This window comes from Varanus komodoensis, unplaced genomic scaffold (genome assembly GCF_004798865.1).
Source record: "Varanus komodoensis strain SLA01 unplaced genomic scaffold, ASM479886v1 scaffold44_3, whole genome shotgun sequence".
NCBI lineage: Eukaryota > Metazoa > Chordata > Lepidosauria > Squamata > Varanidae > Varanus > Varanus komodoensis.
The window spans coordinates 964,126-985,893 of NW_025336010.1; the positions used below are offsets into that span (position 1 = coordinate 964,126).

At 57.2% G+C, this 21,768-nt stretch overlaps 1 protein-coding gene across 5 annotated transcripts in view; it reads right to left on the reverse strand.

Annotated features, from left to right (window-relative positions):
* Positions 1–1,015: 1,015 nt before the first annotated feature.
* The window catches only part of DEPDC5 (DEP domain containing 5, GATOR1 subcomplex subunit), a 36,310-nt gene continuing 15,557 nt past the window's right edge, over positions 1,016–21,768 (reverse strand). For 2 of the 5 annotated variants that reach the window (XM_044444386.1, XM_044444385.1), the window contains exons 12-29: positions 21,555–21,620; positions 17,189–17,372; positions 16,142–16,305; positions 15,297–15,450; positions 14,905–15,072; positions 13,462–13,681; positions 12,694–12,827; positions 9,828–9,936; positions 9,155–9,300; positions 8,736–8,801; positions 8,356–8,488; positions 8,039–8,147; positions 7,286–7,510; positions 6,622–6,791; positions 6,159–6,330; positions 3,336–3,396; positions 2,868–2,950; positions 1,016–1,706 (exon numbers count right to left, since the gene is read on the reverse strand). In XM_044444386.1, the coding sequence (XP_044300321.1) occupies positions 1,414–1,706; positions 2,868–2,950; positions 3,336–3,396; positions 6,159–6,330; positions 6,622–6,791; positions 7,286–7,510; positions 8,039–8,147; positions 8,356–8,488; positions 8,736–8,801; positions 9,155–9,300; positions 9,828–9,936; positions 12,694–12,827; positions 13,462–13,681; positions 14,905–15,072; positions 15,297–15,450; positions 16,142–16,305; positions 17,189–17,372; positions 21,555–21,620 (2,657 nt within the window). In that variant the 3' untranslated portion in view covers positions 1,016–1,413. The remainder of the gene's footprint in view (positions 1,707–2,867; positions 2,951–3,335; positions 3,397–6,158; positions 6,331–6,621; positions 6,792–7,285; positions 7,511–8,038; positions 8,148–8,355; positions 8,489–8,735; positions 8,802–9,154; positions 9,301–9,827; positions 9,937–12,693; positions 12,828–13,461; positions 13,682–14,904; positions 15,073–15,296; positions 15,451–16,141; positions 16,306–17,188; positions 17,373–21,554; positions 21,621–21,768) is intronic. The other 3 variants (XM_044444389.1, XM_044444387.1, XM_044444388.1) reach the window with 3 other exon arrangements.

Sequence of the window (21,768 nt, forward strand, 5' to 3'; positions counted from 1 at the left end):
TTGCCTCTGTGCACGCCTGCACTAGCACAGTTTGCAGGGCACGGGGGCCGGGGCTGAAGCCGGAGCAGGCGTACTGTATTATTATTATTATTATTATTATTATTATTATTATTATAACATTTCTATGCCGCCCCTTGCCGAAGCCTCTGGGCGGCTTACAACACAATAAAATACAACACAATACAAAAATAACAATATAAAATTAAAATTAGTAATATAAAATAAAAAATATAAACAATATAAAAGAAGTTAGAAAAGTTATAAAAGAAAAGAAGTCGCCCTGACCAGATAAATAAGTAAATATTGTTAACAATTAAAGTGACGTTTAAATAGAAAGGTCTTCACCTGGCGCCGAAAAACAAATGACGGCGGCGCCAGGCGGACCTCTCTGGGGAGCGCATTCCATAGATTGGGCAGCCCTGTATACAAGCAAAACCCCCTGCACTCTCACAGTGAACGTCATGGTTTTCTGCTCACCCACCCACTCTTGGAACAGCTGCCACGCTTTTTCCTTTCATGAGATAGGTAGAGACCTGTTCTCCCCTGCAGAGGAAGGCAGGATGTGCTGCAACTGAGCAAAGCTCAGGGAGCCAAGGTTCCATTTAGATGCCAGGAAGCACTTCCTGACAGTTAGGACCCCGAGGGTATGGAATGGGCTCCCACGGGAGGTGGTTGAGGCCCCATTGGTGAGGATGTTCAAAGATAGGCTGGACATGCACATGGTGGGCATGTTGTGAGCGGAGCCGGCTGGAGCCAGAGGTCAGACTAGATGGCCCGGCAGACCTCTTCTGACTCGCTCAGTTTCTATGTGCCTATGTTACTGCTCTGCCCGTTTGCCTCCTTCCCCTCCATAAGGGCTCTCTCTTCCCAGCATTTAAACAACCCAGCTTTCCTATTCCTGTTGTCTTTTTTCCTGACTGCCCATCTTTTTAAAAAGTAACCCTGAAGGTAAGGCAACCATTGCTGTTATTTTTTTACGATGCCAAAATGCAGACAGCAGATAAATAAAAGCCACTAAGAGGAGAACAATGTGCGGTTTTATTTCATACATTTTTCATACTATGTAAATTGCAGATCTATATGCATAGTATCTTACATATACACAGAAAATGTGACGAGCTTTGCAGGAGAGTCAGAACACCTTTGCTCACCCGGCCAAGCTGCAACGGGTTACTTGCATCCCAACGCGATGCTGGTGAGCCCACCATCATTCCCAGGGATTTCCTCCGGGTGAGCCACTCAACGGGAATGGCCTGCAGGGAGTCAGTCTGCCTCCACCTGCAGCAACTGCCAACTTGGCTGGTCCCCAGCATCCCGGGAACCCGCATTTCCAAGAGCCAGAGCAGAGCTCCCGAGATGCTTGCTGTACCCCACTTCCCAGCGTGGCCCCCCCAGCTGAGGTGGCCGCCCTGCTCAGGGAGCGCTTGCGTGCATCTTCTCCAGGCAGCCTGTCCAGAAGGAGACAAGCCGGTTGTCTTTATTCCCACAAAAGTCTGTGAAATCCTTCAGCAGCCGGTCGGCAAATTTCTCATCTCCTGTCGCGCTGGACCGCCATGTCTTGGTCAGCATCGTGTTGTAGGCCCAGCTGTAGCCGATGCGCTCTTCACAGAAGACATTCTGATTGGTGGAGCTGGTGGAGTTGCGACGCCGTCGCTGCTGCCCGGAGAACTTCCGCTTGGAGTAGGGCAGCTGGAGAAACACCGTTCCTGGTGAAGAGAACAGATTTTGAGCAAGGGGCAGCTCCTGACATCGCCACGCTACAGCTCTGACAGTGTCTCCCGGGGCCCCGGCTGACTCACCGCAGCACCAGCAATCCACAAGGGGAGGTCGCCTCCAGCACAGCAGGGTTTGCCGTGCAATAAGGCTAATCAAATTAACCCGAAATAATTGCAGGCCTTGGAGCGCAAACGGCAGGGTGGAAGATGGCGGGAAAGGGGGCGAGCAGAGAGGCAGCTGCGCCAGTTCAGCCCTGCAATCCACTTGCCGTGGAGGCCACTGCAAACATGAGATCATGAAGGGCAGTCCCCACTGCCGTCACTGCCCTCTTCATCGTCAGCACCGCATTCATACCCCACCCTTTTCCTTCTTGCAAGGGCCCTCACAACAACCCTGTGAGGTGGGCCGGGAACGAGGTACCCCGGGAGCTCCATGGCTGAGCGGGGCCAGAGCCCCACTCTCCCGGCCCACTGCGCCACGCAGCGCATCCGACAGTGCTGGATCCACAGGAGCCATGCCTGCCCCTCGCTACAGGAGTGCCGAAGCAGGCGATCTGCCCCCTTGCCGCCCCGATCGCCTGACGTAAGCCGGTCCTTGGCACTGCCTGTGCGAGGAGCAGTTCCAGCAAAGATGCTCATCAGCACGCAGTTCTGCTGTCATACTTTATGCAACTGAATGTGGAAAAAGTAGCACTGCAGTTCCCACAGTTTAGTATGTAGGAGAACCTACAACTGACGTATGATTCGGATCTGCCCTTGCTGCTGAAGAGCAAAAGCCGGAAGGGCTGCTGCCAGATGCCCAGCCGCTCCCCACTGAGGCAAGAAAGCCACCGACACAGTTGACAGAGTGGCCTGACCGGCAGCTGTGGCCCTCCAGGGTTTTGTCCAGATGTTTTGGATGGCAATTCCCATCATTCCCAACCAGTATGGTCACCAGCTGTGGCAAGTTAAGGTCCAACACATCTAAAGGGCCCAGTTTGCGGAGGGCACCCCAAAAGTGGTGACCTGGGGGGCAACTCCCATGATGCCATCACAAGCAAGTAACCCTGCCCAGCCATCCAGGGCAGTGAGAGGACTGTTCCCGGTTCCACGCCAGCCCCCCAGCGACTTGCCAGTGCAAGGAAGACGTCCCCCACCAGAAAAGGGGCTCACCCGTGACATGGATGTACTGAGGCTTGTTCTCGGAAGGGAAGTTGAACGCTGAGGCAGAATAATTGTCCTGCACAAACCCAAACCTGAAGAGGAGCAGGCAGAGAGTGAGCAAGGAGAGGCGTGGGGGGCAGGAACTCGCCCCCACGCAGCCCCCCGGAATCTGGCCATTTAGATGGGGCAAAGGTGCCACGCATCGCCCCGCCAAAGACCCCACCCGTGTGCCCTGGGTCGGGGCTGGCCAGTCGGGGAGCTGCCCCGCCGTGTAGGTCATGGGCAGCCGGAAAGACTCAGCGAAGCCCCACTCTCCCAACGTCACCGGCAGGTTCCCGCCCTGCCTGCTTGTCCTCCTCCTCTCTGCAGCAGAGCGAGCCAAGGACCCGCTGCAAGCAGTGGCCTCCCGCTGCGGCCCTGGAGCACCGTCTCTTGGCACAGAGGCCGGGGCCAAGCCAACAGCCAGCACATCGTTACCTGTGTGCGATCGTCTCCTGGAGGAGATGCATGCGGTCCCAGTAGGTTTCTGGCTCAAAGGCTGCAAGAGACCCACGAGAGAAAGCCAGGCTGTCGTGCCTGGGCAGCGGTGGTGAGTGTGCCGCCCCGGCCTGCAGCTCAGCGCTCGGGCACCTGCTCTGCCCAGCACCCTCTGCAGGCCCTTCCAGGGACAAAGCACTGGAGCCCTGCGGCACACAGAGCTGGCCGCGTGCTCCCTTCTAGGCAGCCTGTAGCTTTACTCCTCACCTGTGCAGCCTCCCGGCACTGGACATCGCTGCAAAGGGAGGCTTTGAACTGAATTCTACACGGGAGGGAGACGTACATCGGGGTGCAGCACTGACTGACAAACGCTTATGTACTGCAACAGTGAAAGAAACTCCAGCTGGGCCTGACACTAGTCTCCCCAAAAGTGTCGGAATAAGCCAGGGAACGATTCATGTGGCCCGAGATGTCCCTGCACCATTGCCCAAAGCATGGGGAACAAACCGAATTCCTAGGACATGCTGGCAAATAGGACCTGATAGGCATAACTGAAACTTGGTGAGAAGCCCATGTGGCTCCACAAAAAGCTAAGAGATAATCTGAAACAGAAAGGGACATGTATAGGAGGTGGAAGGAAGGCCAGGCTACAAAGGAAGAATATAAGCAAGCAGCAGGACCTGCGGAGATGACGTCAGGCAGGCTGAGTGAGGTTAGCCAGCAGAGCTAAAAACGATGACGAAGCCTTCTTCAAATAGAAGAGAGCAGACAAGAGAGAAGGGTGCTTGGCTACTCAGTGTGGATGGATCAGTGATGACAAAGAAAAGGCCTAAGTGCTCAGCTCCTGTTTTTGCTCAGGCTTCTCCCAAAAGAAGCACGACACCCCTCCAGGCGAAGGTGTAGCGTAAGCTGAAGGGGCAGGAGGGCAGCCCAGAATTGACAGACAAATGTCAAGGGTCTTCTGATTGGCCTAAATGAGTTCAGATCCCCAGGGCCTGATGAACTTCATCCCAGAGTCATACAAGAGCTAGCAGAACTCTCCGAGGCGCTCTCTATCATCTTTGAGAATTCAAGGAAGACAGATGAATTCTCAGATGACTGGAGAAGGGCTAGTGTTGCCCCTACCGACAAGAAAGGAAAAAATGAATCTGGGAACTATCGACCGGTTAGTCTGACATCAATCCCTGGAAAAATTCTAAAGCAAATTATAAAACATTCAGTCTGGAAACATCTTGAAGACAATGCAGAAGCCACCATGGATGGCACAAATCCTGCCCAACCAATGTGATTTCATTTTTTTGATTGGGTAACCTCCCACATGGACTGTGGGAATACTGTGGACGTACTCGATCTAGTCTTTAGAAAAGCCTTCAGCAGAGTGTCCCACCACGTCCTGATCAGCAGACTAGCAAAAAGCAGCTAGACAGTGCAACCATTAGGTGGATCCACAGCTGGCTGCAAAATCGGACGCAAAGAGTGCTCCTCAACGGCACCTTCTCAGACTGCGGAGGTGGCAAGAGGGAGCCGCAGGGTTCCATCCTGGGCCCAAGACTCTCCAAATGTTTTATTAGTGACTTAGATGAGGACGTACAAGGAAAGATAATTACATTTGCAGATGACACAAAGCTGGGTGGAAGCGCAAACATCCCGGAGTCAAGAGGCAGGGTGCTCTTGGTAGGTCAGAATGCTGGGCAGGGAGCAACTGAATTAAATGTGATAGGGACAAATGCCAATCCTTAGGAACAAGAAACCAGATGCACTGCTACAAGATGGGGAACCCTTGGCTGAACGATACTGCAAGTGAGAAGGATCTTGGGGTTGCTGTAGATCCCAAGCTGAACAGATGCAACAGTGTGATGCAGCTGCAAAAAGGGCACATGCTAGTTTGGGCTGCATTAACAGAGGCATCACTTCCAAAGCACAGGAAGTGCTAGCTTGCCTCTATGCAGCACTAGTCAGATCCCACCTGGAGTCCTGTGTCCAGTGCTGGGCACCAAGGTTTTAAAAAATCTAGAAAGGGTGCAGAGGAGGGCAAAAAGTGTGATTCAGGGACTGCAGGCAAATTCCTGTGAGAAGAGAATGAGGGAACTGGGCATGTTCAGCCTCAGGAAGAAAAGGCTGAAGAAGGAGGACAAGATATCCCTCTCTAAGCACCTCAAAGGCTGTCACAAAGAAGAAGGTCAAGATCTCTTCTCATCCATTCCAGACAGAGTGAATAACAGACTCCAGTTAAAAGAAACCACAGTTAGACTAGACAGGAAGAATTTCCCGACTGTCGAAGCAGTACCAGAATGGAACCTGTTGTCTGGGGCTCTCACTGGGGATACTCAAAAAGCGTCTGGACAGTCCTCTGAATGGGAGAGTGCAGTTCGGTGTCCTGCAACAGCAAAGGGTTGGGCTTGACCTCAGCTGTTCTATGGTTCTACAATGCTGCCATGGGAAGAGGGGAAAGACGGCAGACGCTTCCCTTTAATCTCAGGGTTAAATGCACAGCCCTGAAGGGGGGGAGGGGGGGAAGGTGCCATGGCCATGGTGGAAGCATCACGGGTGCCGCTGAGACAGGAGGGGAGGCGCAAGGGCAAAGCCACCACCCCCCTGCAAGGCTCTGGAGAATTCCTGCCATGGGACGAGGCGGCAAGGCAGGCGTGCTCTGCACAGGCAGCCCCAGAGAGGTCTCTGCGGTGCTTCTGTGAGCCAGGATGCACGCAGGGCGTCTGGCTTGTCTGCGCAAGACCCCAGCAAGGCCCTGGCTGGGCACGGCTGCTGCCTGCCCCCCCCCCCCCGGCCGGGAAGGGCTGTGCTGGGGCAGCAGCCCACACCTACCGTCAAAGAGGTGCTCGCTGCCCTCCTTCAGCAGGCAGCTGATGCTGAGCGGGATGAACAGCTGGGCTCGAAGCGGGTCCCCGTACAGGTAACTGGGCAGCGCAAAGGGGCCCTCCAGGACAGGCACCAGCAAGAATCCACAGGAAGTGGCTTTGCGGTGCCAACCCTGAACCTGCGGGCAAATCGGGAGAGGCTCTCATCAAGGATGGGGCAGAGAGCCTGTGGCATGGCACCGCGAGCAGGCCAAGGCAGGTGGAAAACACCAGCAGGAGGAAGTATCTGCATAGTGACACAGCAAGCTTTCAATCCGCCCCAAATTCCACCACAGGGAGAGGGGACCCTACGCCACTCCGAAGACAACATCTCCCCTGTGCTGAGAAACCCACCCAGCAAGAGGCCCCCCCAGCCTCTCTGAGTGAACCTGGGAAGGGAGGCCTCTGCCGTGGCCGTTCCCAGATCTCACCATCTCGAAGAGAACGGCCGCTGTCACGGCCATCCAGTGCAGCTTGATCTCGAAGGCTGCGCTGAGGGAGAAGTTCCCATGATAGTAGCAGCTGCACCACTCCAGGCGGTCTGTGCGGTTGTTGATGTCCACATCCAGTGTCACCGTCCGCTGCTCTGGCACCGTGGCAGCTACAGAGGGTAAGGAGGGGACTCAGAGGGAGAGCGGGGAGGCGGGGGCTGCGTGGCAGCCATGAGCTGGCGGGCAGCTGCTGGGGCCACCTGGGGCCACGCTGGAAATGGCTCCTTCACCACGGCCTGCAGGTGGGCCCAGGCAACCTGCCACGGTTCTCCTCCTCAAGAGCTGACACCGTGCGGGGCCACCATCCCCACACAGATCTGCTGGACTGCCGTTCTCGGGATCCACGGCCCTCGGGGATAGCCTGGCTGCCCCAGGACATTCGGCTTCAAGCCGGAAGAGGCAAGGGGGTCTTCAGGATGGCGGCAGCCTTTCTCTTCCAGACAGCACAGTCAACCCCACACAGCTGGGCAGCAGAAGCCCCAAGACCGCACCAGGCAGGGCCCTCTGGGGACGGCCGATTCATCCTCCGTCTTTTTGGGCAAGGGCACACTTGGCTGTGCCGGACCCCCAGCCTCTCCTGCAACCCTCTCCGTGGCACGCTCACCTAACAGTGCGGCTGCCTGGCTCCGTCCCCCAAAGCTGCGGCTGAAGGAGCTGTGCCTGCTCGCATAGGAGGCGGGGCGGCTGGGCAGCCACGGCAGAAGAAACGCCGGGATGTCCGAGTGAAGGCGCTCTTCCGTGACAAAGGCCACCTCGAACCATTTCCGCTGGAAGGCGGAGAAATCATCCTTGGTGGCCGCATGCCACATGGCCGGCTGCTGTATTCCCACTGTGGAGACAACCCAGAGACTGCTCTGGAATGGCAAGCTGAAGTCGGCCACGCTTCCGGCGTGGCAGGGTGCCCCACGTGGCAAACGGATCTGCCGCCTGAGCCCAAAAGGGCCCCTTCCTCCCCGCGGCACAACTGGCCGGAGTTCTCCAGCGCAGCTCCCTGGCACACACGTGGCGTCCCCCGGAGGGCGGGGAGTGCAGCTTGGTGGCCGTCCTCCTGCTCCCTCCAGCAAGGCTGGTGCGCAGACCGTCGAGGCGGCGTTCACCCCAAGGCCGGGTCTGCCCAGGGCCTGCTGGGAGGGCCACCCCGCGAGGGGAGGGGCTGGGCGGGGGTGCTGCGCACGCCGTTTGCCTGTGGCTTGTCACCAGGGAAGAGCAGCATTCATGCCATGTGCATTTTGGACAGTTTACTGGGTCTCAGGACAGGACGTGAGCCACTCTGGAATTCCTTTGAGTGAGACAGGTGGGAAATAAACAGGAAGGGCACGGGCACTGCAGGGGGCCTCGGCACAGGCTCAGTGCCTACCTGGCTCCTGCTCCTTGTCTTCGGCCACTTTGTAGAAGTAGAACCCGTAGATGAAGGTGTGCAGGGCCTCTCCAGAGGCGTGGACGATCAGCTGCTCGTCCAGCATTTTCTGGGGCGACAGAGAAAGGGGGAAGGAGAAGAGAGGTGGCGGCACCAACAGAATAGCCTCCTGAGGCCGGAAAGTTCCTCCACTGGGGAGGAACGCCAGACAAGTGTCCATGGGCACCTTCCGCCTGAAGAAGCCAGTTCCGCACGGCACGGCACGGCACGGCATTGTGTGACCAGGAGGCAGGCAGGCCAGGCAGAGCACCCCTCACCTGCAGGATGTCCATGGCCATGGCCCGGGTCTGCACGCCTTCTACCATGTTCACCAGCCAGTGAACCACCTCAGCGCTGATGAAGCTGCACGGGGAGAGGCCCTTGTGTTCCGAGAGCAGCTGGATCCCGGTGCTGAAGCCCAGCAGGAAAAAGAGGCAGGTTAATCTGGGGTCCAGCAGCCCCCCACCCCCCAAACCTCCTCCTGAAATGAGGGGGCACAGCTGAATCTGCAGCCTCCCTGGGAGGACGATGGCCCAGCTCGAGGGAGCGTGCAGCCAGCAGAGGTGCTGAACCGCACCCAGGAGGTCCCGTTTGCTGCTGGCGTCCTGGAAGGCAACTGGCACCTCCAGCTGCCCAGAGGCACAGCGGGGCCACTTACGTGGGGTGCTTCATGGCCTCGAGGATCTCCGTCAGGGTGGACGAGGAGGTCAGGGAGCTGGCGGAGCTGAAAGGTGGGAAGCACATGCAGAAGCGAGCTGCTGACCCACCCACGGCGCATGCAGGGCAGCCCTCCCCGGCCGGGCACTCCAGGTGCGTGCAGCTCCGCCTCCGCTCGGGGCTGTGCTGCTGGAGGAGGTGGGAGCCCACCGCCCCCCGGGGGGGGAATGGTGCAGGGAGCTTTCCCTCCAAGGCTGCGAGGAGCCTTGGTGATGTGAGGAGAGCCCATGGGCCATGGATGCTCCTCTGGGACGGGCGGCAGTGGCCCCGGGCTCCGGGCGGTGCCTCGTCCGGCCAGCGCAAGGGCACAGGCTCCCATCTGCCCACAGGGAGCAGGGGCCTGTCGGGGCCCCCCCTCACCTGCTCTCACTGGACCCAGGTGTGACGGAGGGTGGGTCTCCCGTGTTCTGGGCGCTGGCTGCAGCGCTGCTCCGGTCTGCAGACTGGCCTGTGGCGCTCAGCGTGGGGCCTTCGAGGGTGCTGGGCATGCTCTGGTCAGCGGAGACCTGGAGGGAGGCGAGATACCAGCCACTGACCAGCACACGCTCAGCGGCACAGGCAAAGGCATGCCCGGCTCCACACGCGGCCGGAGCCCTGGACACGGGGGGCAGCCCTCACTTGAGGGCTTGGAAGCTCTTGTTAGTATTCTGATCCCATTACACATGTCCCCAGCCTGCCTCCCTTGCAAAGAGCACAAGGCAGCTCGCACGGTTCTTCTCCTCGAGTGCTTTCCTCAACAACTACCCTGTGAGGTAGGAGAGGCTAAGAACCAGGGGCAGGCCCAAAGCCACCCACTGAACCTCCTGGCTGAGTGGGGCCGGGGCCCAGATAGCCCAAGTCCCAGGCCGACTCTCTAAAGCACCGCTCCCCACTCTTCAGGAAGCGGATTTCTGTGCTCGCTCCCACATGCTGCATTCTCCAGCCATTTGCAGAGGATCTGCAGGAGTCACGCAGACTGGGCCACATGCAGAACGGTGCTGGGCACGTGGCACGCCCTCCCCCCTTCTCTGAAAGAGAGCCCAGAGGTCGTTACCTTGCGTGGACTGTCCAAGTGCGTGGGCGTCATGGCCGCACTGCTGCTCTCTGCGGACTGGCCAGCACTCTTCCCAGCGAGCGCGGCTGCCTGCCCCTCGCCGAGCGCCCTGGCAGACAAAGGGAGGGGGTTGCTCTGGGGGGCGGGTGAGCCCCTTCCAGCGGCCTGCGCAGTTGGCCGCCTTGCAAAGATTTAATAAACAAGGTGCGAGGTCTTGCACAGCTTTCTCAAAGCTTCCTTTGGTCTATAACCTTCAGGGGAAAGCCAATGGTATATTAGAATGCAGTCTTTCACGAGTCTGAGTCAGCCTGATTCTAGCAAGACCTTCTAGCAGAAGGATTTGTAGTTACATGTGGTCACTTTTCACGACCTTCTTGGCCTGCTGTGGGATAAACAGAACAGTCCCGTCTGCAGCCCAGGAAAAAGCAGCGTGCGCCCTGAGTAAGGGGAGAGGAAAGGAAGCTGCCCGCATTCACGTGCTCAGCTTATGATGCAGACAACGAAAGATGCTGCTGCACGATGCCTTGGGACGTCAACAGAACTAAATGACCATACAGGATAAAAATGGTCCAATGTCACCCAAGGGGTGTGTGTGTGTGTGGGGGGGGGGTAATTTGTTGCCAAGGTACAGTAGATGCCAACCCTGGACATGGTTCAGGACCCAAATAGGTTTTGCCCCCCACTGGTTTCTCCCGACTGCTGTCAAACGGCAAGCTGTCCAGAGAAGCCACGAGTGCGACCAACCGCAGCTTGTGAAGTGGGGCTGGTACACAGTTCACCCCCTTTGTGACAAGAAGCTTGTTTTTTCTCTTGTGGGGGGCTGGGACTTGCGTGTCCTTTCTGCCTGTGATCCTCTCTTCTTGGGGAAATACATACATGCAAGCCCAGGGGGCTTTTTGGGGGCCAGAGAGAGCCCTCTCAAAAAGCATTTGACCCACCCAGAGTTTCGACAACTAGCTATCAGAAAAACGGTGCGGTAAGCCCTTTTGTACTTTCTGGTCAACCTCAAAAAATTATACTCCCTGAAAAGTATAAAGGTAAACATGGAAGATCTTACTGTGAAAGCCGCCTAAATCACAAGACCCTCCTTTCAAGAGCACAAATCACCTGCGTCATTTGCTTCTTCTAAAAGCTTCTATTTGATGGCTGTCAAGGGAAGGTGGGGGGGACCGATTTGGGTCTCTCTGGGGCAATGTTCAGAGTTGGTACCAGGTGCCTTCAAATTCCTGATCTTGCTCAAATGCGGCTAAAATCCCCATTCACAACAAGCTTTTTTTGCTTTAAAAAAAAGGTTCTGCCAGCCACCGCTCCCGAGGGCCACTTGGGTACATGGCTGCTAAAACAGAGTGCAAATCTGAAAAATCTGTGATTTCTGAGAAACCATTTAAAGCCACAGGGATCCAGAGCCAGCTCTCAGTCTCGGGAGGGAAGGCAGCAGGTCAGTCCAGGCCCTCCCACCCACTTGTCACCAGCTCAGCCCAAGGCCTCGGCTGCCCTTGCCAAGCGAGCGGCTAGGCTTCGCCCAGGGTGGGGTTGCTCCTTGTTGCTCCAAGGTCAGAAATGCTGGTAAGATCTTTACAGAGAGACCTTACTTGAATGACTCTTAGAAAAAACTGAGGTATGTTTTGCTTGCACATGTTTTCCGTTGTTAGGTTGAATGTTCAGTGTTAATGATTCAAATTTTAATCACGTGAAAACTGATTAGGATTTGGACATAAAAGATAAAGGGACATGCCTACCATTAGAGTAACTCTAAACTCTATAGAGTAAACTTAGAGTAACTCTAAAAGCCAGAAATTAAAACCAGGAATTTTGTAAGTCTGCGTTTGCATGGTAACCAATGTTCCTTGGACATGACATGGAATATGAGCTCTGCTGATCAAAAAACTAGCTAAACGCAGAAACCCATTTTGCCTATGCAAGGTCAGTTTTGTCAGAGAGGAACGAGCAGTACAGAAAGCAGCCTCTTCTCTCCTGCTGCACTCAGTCCTAACGAAAGCCTTCGCCTGAATTCTAGCAGCACTGCCTGACGCTGGGAGGCCAAGCTGCCATAAGCCTGAGAATGGCCCTGAATTTAATGCAGAGGAGCAGAATCAGGGCCGAGCGATGAGGGGCGCTGTGCCCTCCCCGAGGCTTTAGCCCTCCCTCTGCCCCCCTGGTGTGACAGCAGGTAGGCGCGAGGTGGGCTCGGAGCATCGCACTCGGCTGTGAGCGGGGCTTGCTGAGGCCCCTGGCTGAGAACAAAGGGGCCGGCATGACGGACAGTGGCATTGACGCTGATGAAGGGAGAGGGCCATGGGGAGGGAGCTGCTGATCGGCTTCCAGCCTCTTGGCTGCCGTCCAGAGAGAGGAAACATCCCACCTGCCCAGGCCCTAGTCAGCACAGAGCGGCACCTGTGGACGCGACAGGCAGGAGCTGGGCTGCAGGCTGAAGGGGGGCCTTTGGAGGACCCATCTGGGGGACTGGCAAGGTGTACTGGGGGGCAGGAATCCCACCAACAGGTGCCTATGGCACCCAAAAATCCTCTGGGGGCCCACACTGGGGACTCAAGCAACCATTCCGGGAGCTTCCACTATTGAGCAGTACAGAAATAAAATAAAATAAATAAAATAGGAGGAATAGATATTTGACATGACATGAAGGGCACACAGTCACAAAGCCATACACTTGCAAGAGACATGATTAATTAGACCTTTTTCCTGAAAGGACAGCACCACAAAGTCCAGGACCACAGACTGTGAAAAGCAGAGGACGCGGGCCCTCGCAGAAGCCCCTCTGCTTGCTAAACAAACAAAAGGCAGCGGCATCCCATCCCATGCCTCACCTCGCCCCCAGAGCCTCGGGGGGCTGTCTGCGCCAACTTACTTCTGACTGGCCTCCATCTCCAGCAGGGCGGAGAGGGCCGAGGTGCCCTTCTTGCCAAACGGAGGCCCAGATGGTTCCAGAGCGTGAGCGGAGAGTGGGCCTGCCATCTGCAAGCCTTTTAGAGCAGACCCTTTCTGGGCAGGGGGAGGACGGGGAGAACACAGATGATTCCCTCAGTGGTTAAGCATCTCTTCAGCAGGGAAAAGGTGGCGGCAGCAACCAGGACAGCCCACGGTCACCACGGCTCCTTCCCAGGCAGCCTGGGCATTACCGAGGAAGGTGCCATCTGTTCTCCCAGACACGCGGCCCCACGAAGAGCCGTGATGCCCAAGGCAACGTGGGAAGCAGACACGTTTGCCCCAAGCACAGCGCCTGAACCCTTTCCCAAGGGAGCGGCGTCTGCCCAGTTCCTGCTGGTGGCCCTCCTGCCGTGCTCCCGGCAAGTGGCGCTCTTCCCCAAGGAGCCTGGAGCAGCGCCTCTGCTCCCCGGCATGCAGCCACTCCTGGTCCCCACCCCGCTGCCCTCTGCAGCGGCCCCAGCAGCCAAGCACACGGCCGCACCCCAAGAGCCGCGGGCTGCATTCGCGCTCGCGTGGCCGCACGAAGTGGTCGAGGGACAGAGCCAAGCCCCGAACGGGAGCGCCCTTGAGGCGGCCAGGACTGAGTCTCTCCCGCCCAGTCCACCTGTGCTTGCAAACCTCCTTTGGTCCTGTGCAATGTGTGAATTTGCTCCCAGATGCGGAGCACGGTGTCCAGGCGGGGGCTCACCCGGATCATCCGGTCCGATCGGTGGCGCCTGCGGATGCGGTTCAGCCCTTCCACGAAGCGGATGAAACCGTCCAGGAGCTGCCACTCCTCCTCGTCCGAGCGCGCCTTGCCTCCGTACACGTCGCAGTGTGCTTCGCCCTCCATGATGCGCTTTGTGGCACTGATGCAGGCGGGCAGCAGCAGGAAACGGGTCCTCCAGAATTTCAGTGACTCGATGAGGCTGCGCAGGGGAAGGGTGGAGGGCCGGGGAGAAGGGGAAACGGTCAGCTGCAGCACAGTCCTGCGGAACGAACGCAGATGTGCTGCCCGATGCCAACTTCACCAAAGCCACTCCATTTCAGGGTGTTAGCTGGTGCTGGCAGTTTGCCAGCACTAAGCAGTGGGAAGCGAGCACAAGCCAGGAAATTGGCCAGAGGAGAAAATGGTGGTGCAGCATCCTCTGGGGGCTCTGGGGCTTGTCCTGCTGCAAAAGTGGTTGCTTGACCTCCTCTCCTGGGTTGCACTCGCTTCCTGCGGCACTCGCGCTGTGCGAGAGCTGCAAAATGCGCGCAGTAAGTACCACTGCTTAACTCCTGGTCCACATGGACCTGCCCTGGTCATTTGTAGCCTAGAAGGAGCAACACATGCTTCCCTGACTGGTTGCCTGGAGGGGATTCTTGCTCGCCACAGGTGTGTGGTGGCTGGCAAGTCTGCAGCACAGAGTGTGAGGCCACTCTCTGCCCTGTCTGTGCCAGCAGAGGAGCCATCGCTCATGGCTCGCCCTCCCAAGCCGGGCAGGCGTGTTGCAGACGGACCCCAAGCAGCCAAGCAGGGAGCAGCTTGGGTCTCCCATTTTCTTAATCCACTCTGTTTCTTAAGGTACTCAGAAAGATACAGAAGAGGAATATCATTCCCCATGGATGAGTGCCAAGATGAAGCAGACAGGCAACGGTTTCCCCTGCCATGCTGGGGAAACAGCCCATACGTTTCCAGTCATTACTTGAATGAGTCCCATCTCAGCAGTGAGGTGTGGTAAAGGCAGGCACATGGCCCAAGGAGACGCCCCGTTCGATGCTGCATCGCGCCACCACGACAGCCTGCCGTTTCCGGCGCTCTCGGTTCCGCTCCGACACGACGGGCGCCCGCCTGGCCCCTCTGTTGCATCCAGCAGCGAGCAAGGGAGGGCCCCTTGGAAGGGTGCCCCATTTCAGACTCCATCACGTTGCTACTGAGGCCTGTTAATAGAGCCCCGGAATTTTTCCACCGCGGGGCCTTCTTGTCAGGCACGAAGAACAAGTTGTTTTCACTCCTCCTGCAATGCCCACTCCGCTCACAGTGGGAACAGCCGGGCACCCTGGCCAGGTGGACCGGTTGCAGCGGGGGTCACACGTTCACAGGCGAGGACGCGAGTCCGCAAGGCAGTGCGGAGAAGTGCCAGTGCACAGGGCGCAGTGAGCCACTCACCTGAAGTCCTCCGAACCTGCAGAGCAGATATACTGGTCCAGGTAATTCCACTTATACTCCTCTAACCTCTCGTGGGAGAACTCCACCCAGCAGGAGACAAACTCTGAGTCAGAGTGGGAAGGGCACAGGCTGTAAGTGTAGGTGATCTGGGCAGATTCATATGGATACCTGAAACGTTCAGGGAGGGCCTTATGACTCAGAACCACAGCATCGAAACCAGAAAAGCACAACACATGGCAGGAGGGAGCCCAGCCCCATCGGCACCCTGTGGCCTGCCGGGCTGCGGAAGCGACCGCCTCCGGGGCAAAGACTGCATGTGCGAGAGGATGGGAGACGCACGCTGGGCACACCAGCCCACTCTCGGCCGGCAAAACACCTCAAGGGGCACTCACTTAGGCAGGTACCGAGTGACGGTGATGATCTTGTCCTTCAGGGCCACTTTGTGGAAGGTGCGGCCCATGCTCAGCCAGTACTGATCTTCCTCCTCAGGCCGGCTGCGTGACACGAGGCCTGGTCGCAGGACGCACAAACAGCGCCCCTGAGCACCTGTCCAGGGAAGCCCTTCTGTGTGCTGAGCACCGGGAGCTGCTCCCCAGTGCTCTCTGCAAAGCTGCTGGCCAGACCCTGGACCGCCTCTCCTCAGGTGAAGCGGGGGCCTCCTCAGGTGCCAGAATTCGGACCCGTCCACGCGGGAGGTGCAAACGCACTAAGCCGCTCTCCTGCACTAACTGCGGCAGCCTCGCAAGAGCACGGCAGCGGCACATGGCCTCGGAGACATCAGCCGCACGCGTGGCAGCAGGCGGGTCCGAGCACAGGCAACACGTGCAGCGGCCGGGAAGCCGACGGACGGGCCCACCGCAGGCGGCGCCCATTTGCCCTGCTCGCTCTCTGCTACAAAAGCAAAAGCACAGCCTGCCACATCAGTGATGAGGGTTCCAGGCCAGCTGGCGTCCTGCGGTCCGAGCCACCTACTTGGCATGGGGCTGCCTTGCCTTGGAGGAGCACTAACCCCGACACAGCACCCTCCCCAGCATGGCGATCACAGCCCCGTTCCAGCCCCGTGCGTGAAATACCCATCCTGCCAGGAATGCGCCCTCTCCCGCCTCTTTGCGGCTAATGTGCCCAGAGCCTGGGGCAGCATCAGGCAGCCAGGCCGCGCGATCAGCGGGCACGGCAGGCAGCCCCGTTCAGATGCCGCCACCGAAGGGAGGCACAGGGGACTGTTGCGCCCGCTCACCTCGGCTGTACAGGGGGCTGCTGCTGAGAGGGGGCTGGGCAGCGGCGGTGACGGGCTTCTGCGGCTTGCTCTGCACGATGAGCTGGTAGCCCTGCATGAGTCGCTGACAGATGAACTCCTCGAACACCTGCTGGGCCGTCATCTGCACAGCCTCCTCGTCCCTCCTGGGGAGGGGAGGGGAGATGGGGTCACCGCAGGAAAGCCACTCAAAGGAGCCGCCGCGTTGCTGCTCCAAGGAGAGGTGTCCCAAGTCCGCCACGCCATGCCCAGTTATCTGGGAGCGTCTGTGGCACGGCACACGGGGCTTGGCAGAGACCTGTGCTTGAGCCTGGGCACTATCTCTGCTCGGCCGTGGAACGGGGAGTCAACCGGCCCTCCAGACGGGCAGCTGGCGTGCTCCTGCACCCCCAAGCTGTGCCTGCTGCAGCCTTCCCAGGGCCTCAGAAGACCTCCTCTGACAACCTGATTCTCATGGCTGCTGCCACCAGCCAGCAGAGGTTCCCCCAGCGTAGGCCATGAGCGTGCCAGCCGTTGCATCTGCTGCCCTTCCTCTCCCACGCCGGCGGCTGCCTGCCTCAGAGCAAGAGACAGGAACAAGCTGCTGGCCCAGGGAGATGCGGTCGCTGGTCCTGCCCCCCCCCGCCGGCCGCAGGTGCCTGCCTGCGCTCGGCATCCAAGGGCCCCGAAGGCCCCACTCCGCCACCCCCCCTTGACACCCGTGAGCTGGCTCCAGCCGCACAGGCACCCGCTCCTCTCCTCTGCTGCCCAAAGGCCAGCCTGACTCTCTCTCACTCCCGATGCTGGAGCGCCCCCAGGCCAACCAGGCACCCTCCTCGGGCCCCCGTCGCTTCGCCAAGCTCAGCTGCACAGGGACCTCCTTGGCAGCTGCTCGGCCCCTGCTCCCCCCCTCCAGGTGCTCGGCTCCTTGGGGCTCACGCTGCCGCTGCTGCTTCGCAAAATGCCCCGCGCGAGGAGGGCATCGCGCAGTGGGGGCGGGGGCAGGGGAGAGGCTGTGCCAGGCGCTCTCCCTGTGCTGGAGGGGCTCACCGGTCCAGATCAGCCTCGGGAAGCAGGTCGTAGCAGCCCTCGGTGTAGTCATTCTGCAGGCTCTGGCGGTCCGGGAAGTAATCCGTGGTGAGGGGGAGGCATGCCGGGGTGGTGAGGGACTTCCAGTCCACCCCAACCGTACAACAGAAGCCTGGCACTACGGGGGGAGCAGACAGCGTCAGAACTGCCCCGTTTCACCACAGAGGGGGCGGAGGGTGAGCAGGGCGGGGGCGAGAATAAATCCAGAGTGAGGAAAGAGGGGGAGGGGGAGGAAGCGAAGCGGGGGGGGGGGGGGGAACGCGGGGGAAGCAAAGGGAGGGGCAAGAAAAGAGGAGGCAGGGGGGGCAGGGGTGGAGGAAAGGGAAGGGAGGAGGAGGGGGAAGGGGGGAAGGGGGGAAGCAAAGGGAGGGGCAAGAAAAGAGGATGCATGTGGGGCAGGAGTGGAGGAAAGGGAAGAGCGGAGGAGAGGGAAGGGGGGAAGGGGGGAAGAAAGACAGTCTGTTAAACAATGCGATGCCCATGCCAACTCACTCCCATCATGCAATTGGGATATTAAAAGTTAATATGGTTCTACTGTTCATTGATTTTAAACCAAAGCCAATACAGCGGCAGAATTTACACCACTAGTAAGCGCACTGGAAGGAACTAATACACAGGCCAGAAGCAACATTACAAGCCCCAACCAGAGAATTAAGTCCAGTCTTCACCCCACGTAAGAGGCGGAGGAAGAGGTGAGGGGCCGGGCGCAGCGGGAGGGCCAGAAAGCGCCTGCTGCAAAACCGGCTGCAGCAGAAAGGGGCGCGCGCAACAGTCTCAGAGCCGGAGCGAGAACACTGGAGGGGGGGCGCTCAGCGGGGGAGGCAAAATGGGGTGGAGCAAAAGGGAGGAGGGCCGTGCTGGAGGGGCCGCAGTCCTGAAGCACAGGGCAGGGGCTCAGACGGGCACCCGCTGGATCCCAGCAGCTGCACACGAGAGCGGCGGAAGCTCCCATCCTCCCCATGGGGGTGCCGGGGCATTCTGCACCGTCCGAGGGGGCTGGCTGATGCAGGAGGGGCACTCCCGTGAAAGGGCTGCTGAGGGTCGGGCCCGACACTGCAAACCTGGCCCCTCCGCCTGGCGTTAGAGGCGCAGGGCCAAGGGGCCAAGGTGGCAGGCACCCCGGGGGGCCCTGGCGGCCTGCTAAGGGGGCAAGGCAGGACTCTTGCTGCCTGAAGGCCAAACCACGCCTGTCTAGCCGGCAAACTGTCCTTGGGTTGGCTGCCCTCACACCACTAGCAAAGGCATTCGTCACACGCTCTAAAATACACTCCCCTTTGTCTTTTACCCACCCCTTCCGAGCAAAATTGGCCACTTCACTTCCCACTCTTAATTCCAGATCATTTATGAATAGGTTGAAAAGCATTGGTCTTAATACAGAACCCCGTGAGATCCTACTATTGAGATCCATTCACTGGAAGAAATGACTATGTATTTCCACTCTCTACTTTAATCATTTACTGATCCGTAAGAGGACCTCCCCTCTTAATCCACGATTGACAAGTTTGCTCAGGAATCTCTGATGAAGGACTCTGTCAAAAGTCTTTTGGAAGTACAAGTAAACAATACCTGCAGACGCACCTTTTCAGCATGTTCATTGACACTCCCCAAAAAACCAAAAGGTAAGTGGGACAAGGCTTACCTTAAAGGAGACACGTTGATTCTTTTTCAGCCAGGCCTATCCCTCTCTATGCTTACTGACCAATTTACCTGGAACTAGTGTTAAGCTAACTAGCCTATAATCCCCTTGAATTCCTTTTTTAAAAAATTGGTTGGAACACTGGACATTCTCCGGGCCTCTGATATAGGAGCTCATATTGAGGACATGTTAGATATTTCTGTAAGAAGATCAGCAACTGCATATTCGAGCTCCTCAAGAACTCTAGGGCAAGCGCCACTTGGGCCTGGTGATTTGTCAATAAGGTTGAGAATGTCCCCTTTGTATTATCAGTACCCACCTTGGTCACTCAGTCTCCCACCTGGAATACCTCAATTCAGGAACAGGCACCTGTCCTGTACCCGCTGCCATATCCTGTGAATCCTCTGCTGATTGAGCTTCTCTGCAATCACCTTCTCCTCCTTTATACTCCTGTAATGCTATTATCATTCAGTGGTTCAATTGCCCCTCCAGCTGGTTTCTTGCTTCTGATATATTTAAAGAATTCTCTACTGGTTGCCTTGATGGTGTTCACTCCTCAAAATGCTTTTTCTGCAACTCTACCGTCCCTTTTGTCTCCCTGGTAGAAGCTTCTGCTCCCTTTTGTCTACTTTATTTGAGCAAGACTTGCATTTCTGAGAGAAGCTTTCCTCTCTCTAATGGCTTCCTTGAAACAGCTTGTTAGCTATGCTGATGACCTCTTAGACGTCAGGCTACCTTTCTGTCTGAAGTGTGGCATAAAAGAAAGTAAATAAATTTCTTGCAACTTGCCTACATGGAGTGGGCAAGCAGGGAAACGGCCAGGTTTACAGATTATTATTATTATTATTATTATTATTATTATTATAACATTTCTTAGATGACACTAAGTAAGCATCAAGTGATGCTCTTCAGAGCAGAGATCTTTGCTTCATATAGACACCGCTGGCTTTGAACCAGCAGAGATGACTAGCCAGAAAAAAGGGCCTGGATTCCTGGTAGCTCAATGGAAAAGTCTGCTCAATGTTGGTAGAAAAGGCCAGAAGCTGGGGGTGCCGTCACAAAATCATTTGGTGAAGGTTTATTTCATTTAGAGAGAATGTAAAGAAACAATAATGGTTTATGGAGTTCTACATGGTTTGGAGACCGGCTGCAGGCTTCCTGGAAACACCCAGAACTACACTTTTGGAAGAGGTCTAGGAAAGGCTTGCAACTTTGGTGACATGCAGGCTTTCAACACTGCACTCAAAAACCGTCCAGTCTGTCCAGGTCTCCCAGAACTTACACAATGTTGTATGCGTCTGATCAGTAAATATTCCGACCTGTTGTGCAACATTGCCTCTTTGCTTTTCGAAGCCAGCCTTCTGGCACTGGCACATCCAATTCATGTGCAGTGCCCAAGAGGAGGGGCCCTGGCGAGGTCCTTCCTGACCCTGGTCTCTGGTCGCACAGGAAGAGCAGGCCTTCTCTGCCCTGGCACTTATGCCAGGCTGCTGGCGGGGGCGCTCTCAGGACGTTGGCTTCCTCTTGCATAGAGACTGGGCAAGAGACTGGATATGAGAGCGAGAGGCCAGTTCCACAGGGAGCGCCAGGGCGCTCACTGAGGGCACTCAGATCCACTTCTGACCCAAGGAAGGCTCCACTCGGTGGCTGTCCTTCATCAGACAACGATCCCCCGGACTGCTACGTGAGGCTCTCCCAGTCAAATGCGCCTCAGTTGATCACATGAGGATTAACCTACTAACTAAGCAGATGCAATCTGCATGGATCTGGCCACTAAGCATTCAGCATTTCTGAACATGAAAGCATGTTTGGCTTCCTGAACATGCTGCGCCTAAGAGAGAAGGGGGAAGGTGCCTTCTCTAAAATGAAGCATGTTACCTGAAGTTTGTTTTTGTTTTTTGTATCTAGGGGCTTAAAATTTGCAGTCTAACTAATCTTCTAAAACTGAGGTACTCAAGAAGATAAAACAGCCTTGCCAGACATATTACAGCCTTATATATCAAGGCCAGCATCCCTGATGACACGTTGACACCCCTCAGTCCAAACGGCCTGCCCCAGACCAGCCCCATTACCACTTCCTGGTGCATGCAGCACCTGACTTCCTCTAGGCCTGGCTTCAGCGGGAGGCAAGTTTACTGTGTGCCTATGCCAAGGAATTCCACTGTGCCTCGTCCAACTGCCCTGACCTGCACCATTTCTTCCAGTCATGCCCCCTTTCAGCTTTCCCTTCCACCTTGGCAAACACAGAAGGCAAGCCTTTCCACGCAGCCAGGTCCTCACCTGCCTTGCCAATTCACGGGGTTAGTTTTGGCGGCAGGAGGACCGCCTGGCATGGAGCCGCGGCCTCCTGTTGCAACAGTCCCCCAGGGCTCGTGCGCTCCGACAGGCGAGCCCCCGTGCACCCAGGAATGCTGCATTCCGGTGCAAGCCAGACACCTGGCGGCCTCTGCCCTGGCTGAGACGCCCCTTCCCCACAAGCATTCCACAGTGCTCGGGGCAGCAGGATCAGAGCCCTGGCCCGGGAGCCTCACCTCACTTCCACACGAAAGCAGCGCCCCGTGACAACGCTCCCCGCTTCAGAGAGAGAGGAGCTCACTGCGTGGGAGCCTGGCTGCCGGAAGGAGCCTCGCTTCCTTCTGCCCATCTCTCCACAAACTCCCCTCCTCCCAACCCCATCACCACTGAGCTTACTCGGATCCAGTGAGCTAGAAACAGTGCTTTCCGTGGAGTCCTTGCTTTGGTTTCGGACACTTGCTCCTGCAAGAAGTGGAGACAAACCTTTGCTGTAAGCTTAGAGTCCCTGCATGAGGAGGACCCATTTCCCAAGTGGCAAGAGGATGACAAGTCCCAGGAGAGATGCTCAAACCTGCATTCAGGAATGGCCAAGGCCAAGGCCTCCCCACAC